This window comes from Cervus canadensis, chromosome 5 (genome assembly GCF_019320065.1).
Source record: "Cervus canadensis isolate Bull #8, Minnesota chromosome 5, ASM1932006v1, whole genome shotgun sequence".
NCBI lineage: Eukaryota > Metazoa > Chordata > Mammalia > Artiodactyla > Cervidae > Cervus > Cervus canadensis.
In genome coordinates, this window is record NC_057390.1 from 68,891,419 (window position 1) to 68,908,924 (window position 17,506).

At 51.5% G+C, this 17,506-nt stretch overlaps 1 protein-coding gene and 1 non-coding gene across 3 annotated transcripts in view; both read right to left on the bottom strand.

Moving 5' to 3' along the window:
* Nucleotides 1-457: 457 nt before the first annotated feature.
* Nucleotides 458-17,506, bottom strand: part of MAPRE3 (microtubule associated protein RP/EB family member 3) — a 57,091-nt gene continuing 40,042 nt past the window's right edge. Inside the window, exons 2-7 of one of the 2 annotated variants that reach the window (XM_043469142.1) lie at nucleotides 5,219-5,346; nucleotides 4,080-4,225; nucleotides 3,268-3,469; nucleotides 1,875-2,029; nucleotides 1,607-1,759; nucleotides 458-1,368 (exon numbers count right to left, since the gene is read on the bottom strand). In XM_043469142.1, the coding sequence (XP_043325077.1) occupies nucleotides 1,300-1,368; nucleotides 1,607-1,759; nucleotides 1,875-2,029; nucleotides 3,268-3,469; nucleotides 4,080-4,225; nucleotides 5,219-5,339 (846 nt within the window). In that variant the 5' untranslated portion in view covers nucleotides 5,340-5,346 and the 3' untranslated portion in view covers nucleotides 458-1,299. Of the gene's footprint in view, nucleotides 1,369-1,606; nucleotides 1,760-1,874; nucleotides 2,030-3,267; nucleotides 3,470-4,079; nucleotides 4,226-5,218; nucleotides 5,347-17,506 lie in introns of those variants that run through there. The other variant, XM_043469143.1, reaches the window with a different exon arrangement.
* LOC122442764 lies at nucleotides 17,070-17,219 on the bottom strand. The gene has a single exon (XR_006269754.1). It is a non-coding gene; the product is annotated as a small nucleolar RNA SNORA62/SNORA6 family (small nucleolar RNA).

Sequence of the window (17,506 nt, forward strand, 5' to 3'; positions counted from 1 at the left end):
CCCTTGCTCTTTGTAACCCACTCAGCTCCGTCATGTGAGCCCTTGTCCCCATATGGATCACTGATGTTGGGTGTGTGGACTTTGACAAGGGTGGCGGACAGTATGTGGTCATACTGGCCCAAAGGGGATGGAAACAAGGCACCTCTCAGCCAGGCCCCCCTGCCACCCCACAGCTGCTTGACTGGGTTGCCCACCATCACAGCCATAGTCCTGAATTCTGTTCCTCTTCAGGGAGCAGGAGTTCAGGCCTCCGTGCCTTCCCTTAGGGCCCTGGTACCAGCGTTGGGAGATGGGGGCTGGGTCAGAGCTGGGCTCTGAGGCTAAGCCAGTGATGCTTTCTGGGCCTGAGGGAGGATGGCAGTGGTGCTGTGCCCCATGGATATCACCTCTGGGGAGGGAGTCGCTCAGAGAAAAGCACTGAGACCCAGGCTGTGACTCAGTTGAGGGAGACATAGTATGGACTTTTACCACACAAGTTTATTTAAATAAAAGTGAACACATATGCAGGCTGGGTGGCCCGAAGGGCTGGGGACGGGGAGGCGGGCAGAGAAAAGGCAGACGTACAGGAGGTCTGGGCAGAGTCTGTGTGGTATGAACCAAGCTGCAGGGGAGTGGCTGGGAGCCTCAGGGCAGTGCCGGGCTGTGGTGCTGGGGGCAGGGGGCCAAGGGTGGGCGAGCCTGGTGCCAGGAGGTCGTTTTCATCCCTCACATGCTCCCCTCCCTCTCCCTGACCACCAGGGCCTTAGGTACCCCCTCCTCAGTCCCCCATCCCGCTCCTGACATCAGCCTTTCCCTCAACTACTGGGAAGTCAAAAGACAAAATAAATAAGAATCGGTGAGTTCAGTCACGGCCCTGGCAACGGGGGAAGGGAAGCCAAGCCAGGCGCGCTGCCCTGGAGCCCGTGCTGCCAGCCCTGGGAAAAGAACAGGTAAAGTGCAAGGAAAATCCAGTAAGTAAAAATATACCAATGACTTTGTCAAATATACAGCTGCTGGCTGTCAGGGGAGCGGGTGGCTGGCTGGGGTGGGTGGCTGCGGCACCCTGGGGGAGTGTTGGCCGACACAGCATAGAGACAACGGAAATAAATAGGGGTGGGGAGTGGGCAGGGGTCCCGCCCACTGGGCCTGTGCCTGCTCACCTGCCCCGTCCCCCCAAGCCCTGCTCGTCAGGCTCCCCAATGCCGCAGCACTGACATAAAGCACCGGCCGACTGGCTGTCAGGAAAGGAGTGTAATGTGGGGGTGGGAGCGGGGTGGGGAGGCACGGAAGCCGTGCAGTCAGCCAGGGCTGGGGCCGCCCTCAGTACTCGTCCTGGTCTTCCTGTTGATGTTCCTCAATCTCATCGTCCTCAGGGGGTGCAAATCCTTCCTGGAGGGTGGAAGGGAGAGAGATGCTGAGCCAGGCAGGCAGGCCGAAGCTGCAGACTCCTGCAGATGGCTTGGAGCCGGCCTGGGTTCCGGCCCCCTGCCGCGGCGCATGCTCTGTGGGACCTTGGGCTGGTGCCTTCAGCTGGCTGCCTTCACTGGCCCTTGCTCCCCATGGTCCCTTCTGGTCTCAGGGTCTGGTGGGAATGGGGGAGGCCCATCAGGTGCCCGGCAGGACTCACCTCGGTGGCATAGAGGATGCCAATGATGCCCGAGATGACGGGGCTGTTCTCACTTTCGTGTTCCTGGCAGATGAGCTCAATGTCTCGAAGTTTGCTGAAGTAGAAGTCACGTTCCTTCTCCAGTCCATCCACCGTTAGCTTCAAATCCAGTAGCTGCTCGGGTGGGGGAGAAAGTGGTGTTCAAGCAGAGACCCCAGCGTCAGCCTCCCTTCCCGCCCTGACGCCCCACGGGCCTGGCTTTCTCAGCTGCCCGTTGCACCCCACTCACTTGCTGGTTGAGCTCAAGAATCTGGGCATCGGTCTCGTGGCCACCATTTCGGGCTGATGGAGGATTCTTCCGGAGGATACAGGGGGGAGCCACGTTGCTCAGCCGGCCGGAGGTCTGCATATTTTTGGGGCCTGTGGGGGATGTCCTCTGTGGAACTGTCCAGAGGAGGAAAGTCAGATGGGGCTGCGTGAACCCACAGCCCACAGACGTGGCACGAGACAGCCTGGTGTGATGGCGGGGCAGGCCCATGCGAAAGGCAGGCACTCTTGCCCTCCCCTCCTCTCCCACTCTACACCTAGGCCTTAAGCCACGGCCACACGCGACACCACAGCAGCTGGGCAGCCCTCTGGCAAGCCTGGGAAAGCAGGGATGACAGGAGCTAAAGAAAGTGTAAGGTGTGGGGAGGGAGGAGAGCTGGACTGAGGGGGAGGGGAGGGGAACTGGGACCGCGAATTTGGGGAGTGGGGCTGGAAGGGTGAGGGCCCTCTTGTACTGACAGCTGAGGCCTGAGGAAAAGCAGCGGGCACAGGTCCTCAAGTCTGGCTCTTGCTGGGTCTTTCCTAACAGAAGCCCCAGCCCACAGCCACCCTCCCTGGGGGTGACTTCAGAGTCTCCAGACTGCAGGAGACCACAGAAGCCTTCCCCTGCCCCTGTGGGTGGCCTGGGCCTTGGTATGGGCTTGGTGCCCTCTGCTGGGCCTGATTCGGGTGCCCCAGCTCCTCCCCCGCACGCCGTCATGCTCTGGCCACTTATTTTCCAGCTAAAGGCAGCTCCCAGGACAGAGCTTCTAATGCAAAGCAAGCAGGAGAGTGGGGGCAGGCCCAGGGGGCGGCAGCGCACACGGAGGAGCCACTCTGCTATGACGGGTTCAGACGCGGGGGGGCTGCTCCCCTTCCCTGGCCAATCCTCTCCCTGAGGCCCTGTGGCTTTTCTCCCTTCTCTTCTAGAACCCAGACAAAGCCTCGTTTCCAGAGATTGTCTCTTGAGGACTTGAGCTGTGAGATTCTGGAAACGCGGGAAGATTTGGTCCAGCTGGGCAAACGCCCATCCCCGGGGAATCAGGTGGGCAGAGGGCAGGAGGAGTCCTTGGTGCCGGCCCCAGGCCCTTGGCCGGGATGACCTGGACACAGGAACTGTGCCATGGGCTGCCCCGTCACCTCAAGGCCAGCAAGTTAGCTTGGGCGGCAGGAGGAAGTGGCTCGGGCCTCCCACCACCAGCGGCCACCTGGGCTGGCACCGGGGGCTCTCCTCCCACTGCGACTCCCCCTGGTCTAAGTGGGCAGCAGGCGGCGTCATCTGAACTCCGTGATAACAGTCTCCTTTAGGCTGGCGGGGGCCGGGCGGGCCGGTGGGCCCGGCCCCCCACACCCTCTCCCCAGCTCGGGCACGTTACCTGCTGTGCCAATGAGTTTCTTGGATTTGTTGAAGATCTGATCACCTGGGTTAGGAGGTGGTGCTACGTCCTGGCCCTGCCGCGCCAGCAGAGGGTTGTAATCCTTTCCATCATAGTTTGCGTCAAAGAATTTCTTAAACCACTGAATAAACTCAAAATTATCTTGGAATTTTCCTTTCACTAATTTCTCTACAGGAATGATCTGAAATAGACCACAGAAGCAGAGAACTTTAACCTCCGCTGCACAGCTGCCGTCCTTTGAGGGAGGGCCGCTGCTGTCAGGAAGGCCAGCCCCGGGGCTGCAGTGGCCCCACCTTCTCCGGGGCCCCTCCCCCCGCCCCGCCCCGTGCCGACAGAGCCGATGGGTAGGCTCCAGAGCCCCCGGCCTGGGGTCCAGAGACAGCCCTTTCCTCCGGGCACAGGAGGAAGTGCGTGGGGAGACGTCCCTTGGTGCTGCTCCCTGCACGTGGGGTGGGGGTTGCTGGAACCAGGGTCCTGGGTCATCGAGGCAGCAGTGAGCCAAGAGACTTTTCTTGGGCCCTACAGAGGAGGAACTTAACAGGAGCAGTACACCAAGAGGCTCAAGTGTAGGGTCCAGAGAGGAGGAAGGGATGGGAATGTGGTCAGGTTGGGGTGTCAAATGTTGTGGGGTTTTCCACTGAGCCTTGAGCTGGGGGAGCATGCCCCCTGGAGAGGCAGTGGGTGGAGAGTGGCATCAGAGCTGGAAGGACCCCAGCGGCCCCTGCTGCGGGCCATCTTCTTCCCTGGGGTCACAGAGCTCCTCGGGGGCCCCTCAGAGCGCAGGCACCTACTTTGTCGACACCCATCTTCTTGAAAGCTGCTTGCAGCACCTTGAAGTTGTGGATGTATTCGTGCTCTAGCTTGGCCTGGAACTTCACCTTCCTCAAGTGCACACAGCCAGGGAAGAGCATGTCCATGAACTGGCAGTAGGCTGCCCCTGCAGAGAAACATGGGCAGCTTGCTTTCACTTTCCTGGGCCCACTGGGGCTACCCCCCCGAACCTCCCCATCTCCTCTTCTCCTTCTCTGGGGCCAGGGCCAGTCATACTTGCAGAATAGTGAAGTGAAAGTCACTTAGTCATGTCCAACTCTCTGTGACCCCATGGACTGCAGCCCACCAAGCTTCTCTGTCCATGGAATTCTCCAGGCAAGAAGACTGGAGTGGGTTGCCATTTCCTTCTCTAATACTTGCAGGATATGCACAGCCAGAATTCCCAAGAATGGGAGCAATTACCATATAATGATACAGTGAGGTACCAGCACCATATCAAACACGGGCTTCCCCTGGTGGTTCAGGGGTTAAGGAATCCGCCTGCAGTGCAAGAGCCACAGGAGATGCAGTTTTGATCCCTGGGTTGGAAAGATCCCCTGGAAGAGGGCATGGCAACCCACTCCAGTATTCTTGCCTGGAAAATCCCATGGACAGAGGAGCCTGGCGGGCTACAGTCCACAGTGTTGCAAAGAGTAGGACATGACTGAATCGAGTTAGCGTGCATGCACCATATCAAACACTGCATGTATGACATTCAGTCCTAACAGCAACCCTACTTATACAGCTGATGTCATCTCCATTTATGGACCAGAAAACTGAGACCTAAAGAGGGGTGGTGACTTGCCCAGGGTTGCACTACAGGAAGAGCTGAGACTGGGACCTCCTGAGTGGCTGGGCTGGACCTGGTGCTGGTGACCTCTGGTTCACTGCTTGCCTCTCCTGCAGCCCTGCACTGTACTTCTACTGCTCTTCGCTTTGGACTTTTTCCATCCCATGGAGACCCCCCCATTTCCTTCCTTCAACTCCAGAACTTTGGCTGGTTGAGGGCTCTGCAGGTCTCCTTAATCTCCTTAATCCTCAATGTCCGCTGAGGCTATTCTGCCTCCCGCCTTCCCTGCCCTCCCCTCCGCACCCCCCTTCCCCATTCCCAGCCTCCAACCTGAGCAGAGCTGTTCTATCTTGGTATAGTTGAGGTGCAGGGAGTCGTTGACCCACGCAAGCATATCATGGCGACTCAGATTCTCACTGGTCACGGATGTGGAGTACACATTGACGGCCATGCCCCAGCTGCAAAGAAAGAGGAAAGGCAAGGTCAGCCCCTGGGGGCCTTGAGCTGTTCTTGGGCCTAAAGGAGAGAAGGGGCTGGAGGGTCCCTGGAAAAACGAGGAGCATCTTCCTCCAGACTAGCAGCTTACCTCCTGGAGAAGGGGTACTTACTCACCCTTGAACATCTGGTGAGTACCTACTATAAGATCTCCTGGAGAAGGAAATGGCAACCCATTCTAGTATTCTTGTGTGGAGAATCCTACAGACAGAGGAGCCTGGCAGGCTATAGTCCATGGGGCCACAGAGTCAGACACGACTGAGCACACACACATACTATACAGGGTGTGTATGTGTGCTCCGTTGGGTCTGACTCTCCAAGGAATTTTCCAGGCAAGAATACTGGAGTGGGGTGCCACTCCCTACTCTACGGGATCTTTTGGACCCAGGACTTGAACCTGCGTCTCTTGTGTCTCCTGTATTGGCAGGCAGATTCTTTACCACTTTGTTGTTACTCAGTTGCGTCCAACTCTTTGCAACCCCATAAGTTCCAATATTTTGGCCCCCTGATGCGAAGAGCTGACTCACCAGAAAAGACCCTGATGCTGGGAAAGATTGAGGGCAACAGGAGAAGGGGGCAGCAGAGGATGAGATGGTTAGATAACATCACTGACTCAATGGACATGAATTTGAGCAAACTCTGGGAGACAGTGAAGGACAAGGAAGCCTGGCGTGCTGCAGTCCATGGAGTGCAAAGAGCTGGACATGACTGATTGTGTGCGCATGTGAGCACGCGTGTGCGCGCGCGCACACACACACATACACACACACACTATAGGATGGACCTGCGCTAAGAAGTGGTGAAGTCAGGCGTGGTCTCTGCCTCCAAAGAGTTTACAGACAGGCAGATGTCCAGAGCAGGGAGTGATGGGGCAGGAAGAGCAGGACAAGCAGAGTTCAGGGGTGGCACAAAGAAAGGAGTGACCTTTTCTGCTTGACGGGGTCAGCAAAGACTTCAGAGCAGTCTGAAAGGGGAAGGAATTTTCTGAATGTATGGGGGCACGGGGTGGAAGGGCTGTGCAGGCCCCAGGACTAGCAAGAACAAAGTTATGGCTTATTGCTGGGACTCTGAGTTGTTCAGCAGGCAGGGAAAACAGTGTTCGTGTTGGGGTGTGGTACAAAGAGGCCAGAAGGGGCTGGTTGCTCCGGGCTTTGTTTACCATGAGGAGTGTCAGCGAATGTTTGACGGGAGGATTCCTACGTGCTGTCTCTCATGAGTCCTTTGTCCCTCTTCAAGCGGAACAGCACGCTGCTCCCAGGGACTGAGGTCATTGTGTGAGGCAAGCATGAGTCTCCTTTAGTAAACATTCTCCTTAGGACAAAACAGCTTAATCTCCTTCCCCTTACTTGAGATATAGATTGTCTCCTGACCTTGTGACTAACGTTACCCTTTGTTCCCTTGGTAACGGTTGCTGTACATTTGGTTTTCTGATCTCTATCATTCCCGAAAGAAGTTTCTTGTACTGCAGCCTATATATACTCATAGAAAAATCATTAAAGCACCTTTGCTCCATCAGAGCTTAGGTCCCCGGGTCTTTTTTGTCTCTCTCTCTCTCTCTTTCTCTCTCTCTCTTTCTCTCTTTCACTTTCTTATCGTCGACTCCGCACCACAAGGTTCCGGTCCATTAAAGGACCCCAACAGTCTGTTTAAACAAGGGAAGCCATTAGAGGATTTTAAGCAGATAGTGCTTGACCAGATTTGGGTTCTAGAAAGCTGTCTCATCTTCACATCTGCTCTGACTTCAAACTCTATATCCCCGTGGCTTGCTGATGCATCCACAGACACCTGAATTTCGCTTAAACAGAAACTTCCCTTAATACATGCTCTGCTTCTGTATTTGTTATCTCAGTGAATGTCACCATCAGTCACCCCATCACCCATGCTGGAAACCTGTGGGGTCAGTCCAGATAGCTTCTCCCCCTCATCCTCAAAGTCCATGATTCAGCAAGGCAGCTCTGCCCTCCAATGTGCCTGCTCTTCTGCGCCTCCTGCTGCCTTGGGGTTTCTGCACATCCATTCTCTCTGGCCAAGGTGAGGAAGAGCCTCCTAGGGGGCCCATCAGCCTCCAGGCTCTCCCTTGCTCTAGTCCATCGCTGACACTGCTGCACTCAGACTCCTGGAAAACAGCCCTGGTCTCTCCAACCCCTAGCTCACAAATGAGACACAAACTAGCAGTCACACACGAGACACCCAGTGGCTGGACTTGCCTTGCAGACTTGAACGGTTTCGCACTCACAGTGTTGGAAACATTTTTGAGTTAGTACTCAAGATTTTTCTGGAACAGAACTGAAGATTTTAAGTTGGGATGTTCCACACAAGCAAATTGGGATTTCTGGCTTCTTTTGGCAACCCTGAGTCCATGTTCCCAGCAACCTACAGCGGGAGCTGAGCAGAGGCGCCCCCCTCCGGCCAGTGGGTGTGAGCGTGTCCTTACCCTCCCCTCATTCCCCTCCCCTACCCCCACAGAGGTCAAGTGTAGGTTGCTGTTTATTACTGACTTGCACTGTTAAGAGGGAAAACTGTCTTGTAACTAGGTCTTTTATCAGAAATGGAGAAACAGGACTGCATATTCCCAGAATTGGGAGAGTACATATTTCTGGAGTGAAGAGTATTTTTTAGGTTTAATATGCAAAGTGTCTCCCTGAAGGAAGAATACACCGCCCCGCCCCCACCTCCGCCCCCCCCACTTCCCCATCCAGAGGTCATCTGTTCTTGTAACGTCACCTGCTTCCCACCACTTGTCAAGTTCATCAACGGGTCCTCCCTCTCCAGCCCTGTCTTCTTTTTTGATCCCCTGGTTGGGAGTCATGGGCAGCTCTCTACTCACCTTCTGCCTGGAATGCAGTCCCACCCCACAGTTCATTCATTCTCTGCTCTAGAGGCTCTCAAACTGTGGTCCCTGGTGAACCGTTGGTGCTCTGTGGGCATCAGCTTGTTAGAGATTTCAAGTTAGAAATTCCTGTGTTTGAGCTTTGCCTCCGAACCGACCTACTGAGTCAGAATCTGCACTTGACCAAGAGGGTCTACAGGCACAGTCAAATTAGAGAAGCTGCTTTAGAGAGGAGGCTCGGTTGGCATCTGCTAGGCTGTGCTCCCCCACAGCCCCACTCAAGTATAGACAATGGAACTTCACTAGATGCACATTTAATTTCAATACATTTTTTGGAAAAAAAAAAAAATCAGGAAACCCCTCTGTATTTTCCTAGTCCTTCCTCCTCTTAAAAATAGACTTTGTTCTTCATTGCCTAGGGGAAGGAAGGCCAAGATAGGGCTGGAAAGCCAAGGGAAACAAAAATTATTGTCATGGGAGCTTCCAAGGACTCAGGAGCTGACAATTGCGGAGATTTCCAAGGGTAATTTTGACTGCACTTGAGTATCCTCTTACACAGTGGTTCTGAACCACTACCCTGTAATCTGACCATTGCACTAACCATTGGACTTGTTGAAATGCCTGCCTCTGTCATCAGTAAGCACCTCAAAGCCAGGAGTGGTGTTTCTAGGCCTGTCACAGGGAAGGTATTGAGCAAATTTGTTGAATGATTGAGTGACACCTTCTCTCTTCTTTCTGAATCCTCTTATATCCTCTTATATATGACACCTTCTGGCCTGGACCCTCCCTCCCCAACTCAACCTTCAGGACTTAGCTGGGGCTCCAGCTCCTCTAGGAAATGTTCTCTGAGCCATTGTGCAGGGAGACATGGCCCTGTTCTGTGTCTTTCTGTCATGCCTGAGCATACTCAGTCATGGCATTGATTTCATTCTCTTGAAACCACTTGTGTGTCTGCCCCTTCCACCTGACTGTAAACTCCTCAGTGACCAGGCTGTTTCATTCACTTTGGGGTTCTAGATCAATTCTCAATGAACGATAATCACAGAGATTGGAGTTGGGAGAGTGCCTCTTGGTTTCCAGGGAGCTCACCTAAAGTAACCTCAGCAGGCAAGGCAGGAGTGTGTGGACACCAGACTTGATTAGGGAGGCAGGTAGGGAAGGTCTCAGACTTGACTGGGGAGGTAGGTGGGGAGGGTCCCAGACTTGACTGGGGAGGCAGGTGGGGAGGGTCAAGGCAAGTGCATTGTATTTTGATGAGTATTTAATTAGGAACTCTGAGAAATAAACAGATCTGCCCCCTGCTGAAAGAGTTTATAGTCTTACTGGGGAGACCAACATACAGGAGAAAAATATAACCAAATGCCCCAAAGTGTGGTGGAAACAGTAGGTGCTTCAGGAAGACAGGAAGAAGAGAGTGTGCAGAGCTGGAGAGTGGATTTGAATGACCCTAATATGAATGGTCTATTTCCCATGAAGTGATGGGACCAGATGCCATGATCTTCATGGGAAATAGATGGGGAAACAGTGGAAGCAGTGTCAGACTTTATTTTTTGGGGGCTCCAAAATCACTACAGACAGTGATTGCAGCCATGAAATTAAAAGACGCTTACTCCTTGGAAGGAAAGTTATGAACAACCTAGATAGCAGAGACATTACTTTGCCACAAAGGTCCATCTAGTCAAGGCTATGGTTTTTCCAGTGGTCATGTATGGATGTGAGAGTTGGACTGTGAAGAAAGCTGAGCGCCAGAAAATTGATGCTTTTGAACTGTGGTGTTGGAGAAGACTCTTGAGAGTCCCTTTGCCTGCAAGGAGATCCAACCAGTCCATCCTAAAGGAGATCAGTCCTGGGTGTTCATTGGAAGGACTGATGCTGAAGCTGAAACTCCAGTACTTTGGCCACCTCATGCAAAGAGTTGACTCATTGGAAAAGACCCTGATGCTGGGAGGGATTGGGGGCAGGAGGAGAAGGGGACGACAGAGGATGAGATGGTTGGATGGTAACACCGATTTGATGGACATGAGTTTGAGTAAACTCCGTGAGCTGGTGATGGACAGAGAGGCCTGGAGTGCTGCGATTCATGGGGTCGCAAAGAGTCAGACACGACTGAGCGACTGAACTGAACCAAATATGGTCAGACCCTGCCAGGCTTTTGTGGGGAGCAGGTATGCAGAGGTCTGTGGGACCTGAATGCAGAGGGGACAAGGCTTCTCACAGGGTTGAGGATTCATTTCTCCATGAAGCCTTGGGGGCGCTTCTGGACCTGGGCTCCTGAGGCAGAGTCTGAGCTGGTCAGGGGTGGTTCTGGGAGGCATAGGGTGGTCTTAGGTTGGTCCTGGGAGCTCCTGAGCAAATTTAGGGATCTTTTTTTCCTGTTCTCTGTGTATGGTTTTCAAGTGCTGATTATTGAAAAATAGCAGAGGCACTGGTCCCTGTCTAAACTGGTTCTCCAGTTTTTGACTGAAATCATTTGAGCTTCAAAGATCTTCCAACCTGAGGGCAGCCTTCCTGTGGTTCCTCAGCATCTCTATATTATATATAGCCATATCATGTGTATTATTATATAATATACATATAGTACACTATATAAAATACACTATATAAATATACATTAATTATATTTATACATAGGTGGCTAAAATGGTAAAGAATCTCCCTGCAATGCAGGAGACCCAGGTTCTATCCTTGGGTTGGGAAGATCCCCTGGAGAAAGGAATGGTTACCTACTCCAGTTAATATATAAGTTAAATAAATCACCCTGCTTATTTAACTTACATGCAGAGTACATCATGAGAAATGCCAGGCTGGATGAAGCACAAGCTGGAATCAAGATTGCTGGGAGAAATATCAATAACCTCAGATATGCAGATGACACCACCCTTATGGCAGAAAACAAAGAACTAAAGAGCCTCTTGATGAAAGTGAAAGAGAAGACAGAATAGGCTGGCTTAAAACTCAACATTCAAAAAATGAAGATCACGGTATCTGGTCCCATCACTTCATGGCAAATAGATGGGGAAACAATGGAAACAGTGACAAACTTTATTTTCTTGGGCTCCAAAATCACTGCAGATGGTGACTGCAGCCATGAAATTAAAAGGCACTTACCCCTTGGAAGAAAAGCTATGACCAACCTAGATAGCATATAAAAAGAAGAGACATTACTGTGCCGACAAAGGTCCATCTAGTCAAAGCTATGGTTTTTCCAGTAGTCATGTATGGATGTGAGAGTTGGACTATAAAGAAAGCTGAGCACTGAAGAATTGATGCTTTTCAGCTGTGGTGTTGGAGAAGACTCTTGAGAGTCCCTTTGACTGCAAGGAGATCAAACCAGTCAATCCTGAAGGAACTCATTCCTGAATATTCACTGGAAGAACTGATGCTGAAGGTGAAACTCCAGTACTTTGGCCACCTGATGCAAAGAACTGACTCACTGGGAAATACCCTGATGCTGAGAAAGATTAAAGGCAGGAGAAGAAGGGGATGACAGAGGATACGATGGTTGGATGGCATCACCAACTCAACAGACATGAGTTTGAGCAAGTTCCGGGAGTTGGTGATGGACAGGAAAGTCTGGTGTACTGGAGTCCACAGGGTTGCAGAGTCGGACACGACTGATTGAACTGAATTGAACTGACCTACTCCAGTTTTCTTTCCTGGAGAATCCTATGGACAGAGGAGTCTGGCAGGCTATAGTCCATGGGGTCTCAAAGAGTCAGATATGACTCAGTGACTAAACAACAATACATAATGTAGTACATATTCATATATAGTATGTATATATAGTATATACAAATATATTTATATATGATATAGTTGGCTCTCAGTGTCTATGGGAGATTTGTTCCAGGACCACTGTGGATACCAAAATCTATGGGTGCTCAAGTCCCTTATGCAAAATGACATGGTATTTGCAAATAACCTCTGTACATCCCACTGTATACTTTAAATCATCTCTAGATTATATATAATACCTCATACAAGGTAAATGCTATGTAAGTAGTTGCTGTTTCATGGCAAATTCAAGTTTTACTTTTTCGAACTTCCTGAAATTTTTTTCAAATATTTTCCATTTGTGGTTGTTGAATCCGTGGGTATGGAACCAACAAATATGGAGAGTTGACTCTGTAATATATTTGGTGATACACACAAACACACACACACAGCTTTTATGTCTACATAATTTAAAATATACTCCTGATACACAACCCAGTATTAGAACCACAGTCCTCCTCTGATGCATTGTGTGGCCCGAACTGCAATAGCACAGGCTATATATTGTGGGGGTGGGTCACATGAAGTAGGGTGGCAGGGTGGGGTGGGTATGGGTGGGCAGCTGATATGTGGAACAGAGCCTTGTCTCCACTCAGGACTGGCTCTGGTTCTTTCAGGTGATGCTACCCTCTGGCCCAGCTTTTTGGTTCATTTTAGCTCAGGAGGACTCATCCAAGGCACTCAGGGCTCTTTGCAAGGATCTCCAGTCACACTTGCTGGGGGTCATGAAGAAACCCATCTCCTAGTTCTCTTATTCCTTGTCAGGATGGGGGGGGGGGGGGCAGGATGCCCTTCTTTTAATGCTCCTCTCCTAGATTTGGCCCTATAAATACAGCTAAATTGTGACCAGCAGGTGGCACCAGGTCCTGGGCAAAGACTCCTTTAGAAGTTTCTCCCATCCCTAAATTCCCCTCTCTAGCTCAATTCAGACAAAGAAGAGCTCCTGACTTTGACCCTATCCCTCAAAGAGAAAGCCTGGTTGGGTCAAAACCTGGTGGTATCAGGGCAGCGGCTTGAGTGGAATCCTTGTTCCTGACCCAAGTGCCCTCTAAGAACTGAACGAACTGGAATTGGCTAGGGCGTTGGGTCAACTCTAAGATTCTGAACTCAACTAAACCAACCCCCCAATTCCCCACAGCCATAAGTTAAATGCATCAGTGGATCCAACTTCCAATGGCTTTTTGTACTGGGGGTTGACTCAGGCCTAGACTCAAGCCAGACCAGCTTCTTGAGGTGAGGGTATATAAAGCATCCACCCAGGTTTCTTGCCCTAAGTGAACCAGTTATCCACCACTGCAGCTGAGACAAAATCTGAGACAACTCTTAAAGTGAATGCAACTGTAACCAAGGGCTGGGTCACCTCCCCTGAGAGAACAGAGGCAGGCTCTGTTCCAAGGGCTACAGTAGCCGGGTCTTATTCCACCCCCATCCCTGTGTTTCTACCCTGGCCTCTGCCACATGGTGACTGTCAGGAGAAACAGCTGACTGGGTTGTAGCATGTCACCATCCAGCCTGAAACCCCATTCAAGAATCAGACTGAGGACACGGCCTTGGGAACAATCTGCTCTGCAAGATCTTGACCAAGGGAAAGAAAAGTTGAGGATGTTTAATCTGGTGATATGCAAAATCATTTCCTATGCGAGGACCGGCAAGTTCACGATGCAGTCACTGGAAATGGGAAAGATAGTTATCACTCATCAGGAGAGGCAGAGCTGTCAGTCATTCTGCAGTCGGAGGCCTCCAACATGGTCATCAAGACCAAATCTGAACATCCCGTGGCTGGAAAGAGTTTCTAGAGACCATCCAGTTCCTTCCCAGATCCCTAGACTGTACTTAGAGCTAGGCAATTCCTAAATCATAAATAAGACTGCATAACTCTGAAAGCTCATTCTAATGTTTAATAACCTTATCACTGGCCTAAATCTAACTGACTTTTTAAGTCTTCAGTGGAGCTCTACCTTGCACAAATATGTCTTGGAGATAACCCAGGGGTCATCTGCTCAGTCTTCTCTAGTTCTTTGGCCTCCAGAACTCCTTGCAGTTCCCAGTTCCTTCTGCTCCCCACAGCTATGAGGGACACACTGGGTCTTTCAGCCCTGTAGTGGGTGTTGGACCTGCCTCCAGCAGGCTCCAAAATGGTTGCTTTAAGAATACCAAACCTCCAGTCACACAACCTGAGCTTAAATCCTGGCTCTAACATTTCCTAGTTGCTTGACTTTGGGCCTCAGTTTCCTCATCAATAAAATGGGGACAATGAGAGTCCCCACTTCACAGAGCTGTTTCAAGAACTAATTGAGTCATGTGTATAAAGTGCTGGACAGACCCTGGCACCTGGTAAGCACTTGGTCAGTATTATCAGCATTATTAGGGCAGACACTGAGATCCAAGGTCACATTCCTGAGAAGCAGGCGCCCAACACACAACCAGCTTCAGGCCTCCAAGATCCTGGAATTCCAGTCTAGGAAGGAGACAGACCACAGAATTGTGCTTTTCTCTGCCCTTTCTGCCTGGGAACAACCATCTGGGCTACCTGAAGCTGGTGCTTCTAACACAATCCCTCCCCAACTCCAGATTTCCCATACATTCTGCTTTGTAGATGCCATCCTACCAGTCAGGAAAACTGGAACAGATGCTGTGAGATCAGAGGAGAGAGAACTCTGAGGAGCTTGCCAAAATGTTTCCTGCTCCTGACATGGGGCAATGCCCATTGTCATCTGGTTACCCCTTCCTGCCCGGGCCCAGGGGGCTGAAGTCACCTGTTTGGAAAGTCTGCAAAATTGTTACCCCTTGCCCCCTGGGTTACACACCCAAGTTATCCTGGGATTGCATGGAGGCAATAAGTGCAGACAGGGAGGCAGGGTTCTGAGGGCCTGCAGGAGCCCTGCCGGCGGGTCACAAAGCCCTGGCAGACCCAGCCAATCACCTTCTTCTCACTGTTGACCCAGGACCTGACTCATGGGGAGGCTCAGCCTCCTGAAGCTGAATTTAAAAAGGAGAGATGGGGCAGAAGGAGTAGTTCCAGGGCTGCTGGGGAACACACCCACTCCAGCAGATCCAGGACAGGGATCTGGACCCTGAAGGCTCAGGTAGGAACTGGAGCTTCTCCAGGATTCTATTCTCATTGCACTTTTAGGTCATGGAGCTCTTCCCTAAGATCCTGAACCCTGCTGAGGTCCCAGTCACTGGAGTTCTGAACACGCCCTGCTGACTGTGATCTGAATTCTAAAGAGGCAGGTCTGGATAATGGGGCTCTGCCCTTGCAGCTGCTGTCCCGGGGAAGGTGACCTCTGGGGAGTCCTGGCCAGATTGCTCTATCTGGTCATTACTCAAAGGGTTAATGGGAATCCAGGAGGGGAGTACACAGAACTCCTCACTTGCTAAAATTAATCATTATTAGTAGGGTCCGTGTCCGTGGGCATGTAGAAAGGCAAACCTTTCTTTCTAATGGCTCTCTACAGAAGATCTTCAAGTTCCACAAACACTTCACTTTTTAAGCCAACAAACTTTCATGATGGGATCTGCCATCAGAGCAAGATTACCAGCAGCATACTCCTGGAGCTGTGGGGTGTGGGGAAGCCAGGTTGAATGGTAGATGTGGCTCAGCTATGGGATCTGCCACTCACTGCCCGTAAGACTTTCAGCAAGTATCGAGTTGGCCAAAAAAGTTCATACTGGTTTTCTGTAACATGTTGCGGAAAACCCAAATGAACTCTTTGGCCAACATGATAGTTTGAAGTATCCAAGCCTCAGTTTTCAGGTCTGAAGGGTCAGGATGATTCTCTTGAGCATGGCGTTGCTGTGGGCTTAATGAGATACCTCGTCTTTGGGAACCAGAGGTTCATCATCTCCCCACTTTGGGGGTTGAGCAACCTTGATGACAGGCAGAGGATGATCGATGTGTCTGATTCACATTGTTCTTCCCAGGACCCTGGCAAACTCCCCACAGAGCTCCAATCGGGTACCTGAGCAGGGGAAGAGCAGGGGCAGGTGTGGCTTCAGGTTGTGGTTCTTCGGCAGCTATGCTGGCGCCCTGGTGCCCGTTTCTTTCCTTCACTAGTACTAGCCTGGGGCCCTGGACACAACAGCTGCTCAATAAACACTGCTGGATGAATGAATGAATGGGAGCAGCTGAACTGCAGTGTGGGGTTTCAGGTGGCAGGTGGGTTCAGAAAGGGTGGTTTTCTGGCCATATTTCCTTTCTGTTGACCACAAGGAGCAGGAGAGGAGAAAACAGGCTGCACCTGCTGGCCACATACAACCAAATGCAGCCTGAAGCCCTTGTATGCTTAGCAAGAGATTGAAAATGACCTCTTTCTCTGATATAAGGAAGAGAAACGAGGTGAAGTGGTAGTCCCTCAGTCATGTCCGACTCTTTGTGACCCCATGGACTGTGGTCCGCCAGGTTCCTCTGTCCATGGAATTCTCCAGGCAAGAATACTGGAGTGGGTTGCCATTCCCTTCTCCAGGGGATCTTCCTGACCCAAGGATCGAACTTGGGTCTCCCGCAAGTAAAGGCGGATTCTTTACCATCTGAGCCATAGGGGAAGAAGCCCAGATAGCTGCCAGACTCAGAGCAGGGCTCTGGGATGGTTCTGAGAACAGAACTTGGTACCGGTTGGGAGGACGCCCCAGTTGGGACTGGCTGCCAGTCCAGCTCTGTGCACACCCCAGGGGAGGGGTACGCTAGCCCACCTGCGGCCTGAACGTAGAGAGGGAGGGGGCTGCAGCAGCAGCTGGGACGTGTGGGATAGAGAACATTCGTGTCTGCAGCCCTAGTAGGCTTGCTGTGTCCTTCCTGATCCTTCATGCTTCAAAAGCAGCTCTGGTCTTTGGGGTCACATTCAAATCATGTCACTTAATCTTTTCACAGGATGTTTCTTCAGACCGTATGGCTGATAGTTGTCATCTGGCCAAGCGGCATGTTCTCCCCTCCTCTGAAACTGGATTCTATGAATCATTCAGTCTACTCTCCCTCTAGCCCAGGCCCAGGCCTTTCTCTGCTCTCAGAGCCCCTCTCCCCTTCCCCCACCACAGCCAATCCACCAGTTTTATTTCCTGGCCTTTTATTAAAAACAAAAATACTTTTGTAGCAAGTATTATTATCAAATTCCACTCATTGGGCCAGCAACCCTTGTGGTGTTAGAGAAAAACTTGCCCCTCACGTAGCACACCACCTCCACTTGTGAGTTCATCAGCCAGTGGCCTCAGCTCCAAGCTCTAACAATGTGCATCTCCTCGCCTTTTGGACAGGCTGCTTATTTCATACTCTGACCTTTCCGCCAGCAGGTCTACCTGACGATGTCCAGAACAAACCTGGCAACGTTCGACATCTGAGTCTCTTCCTTTAGTGCAGACCCTCATTGTTCACACCCTCAAGACTCTACCTGCCCCCACTGCAGGCAACAGCCATTCCCCCTCAATGAGGATGTGCAGTGAGGGGTACCTTCAGGCCTATATGCCTTCAAATAGCTTCTCTCCTGATCTACTATGGTGCTTGATGTTCCCACCACAAATGCCAC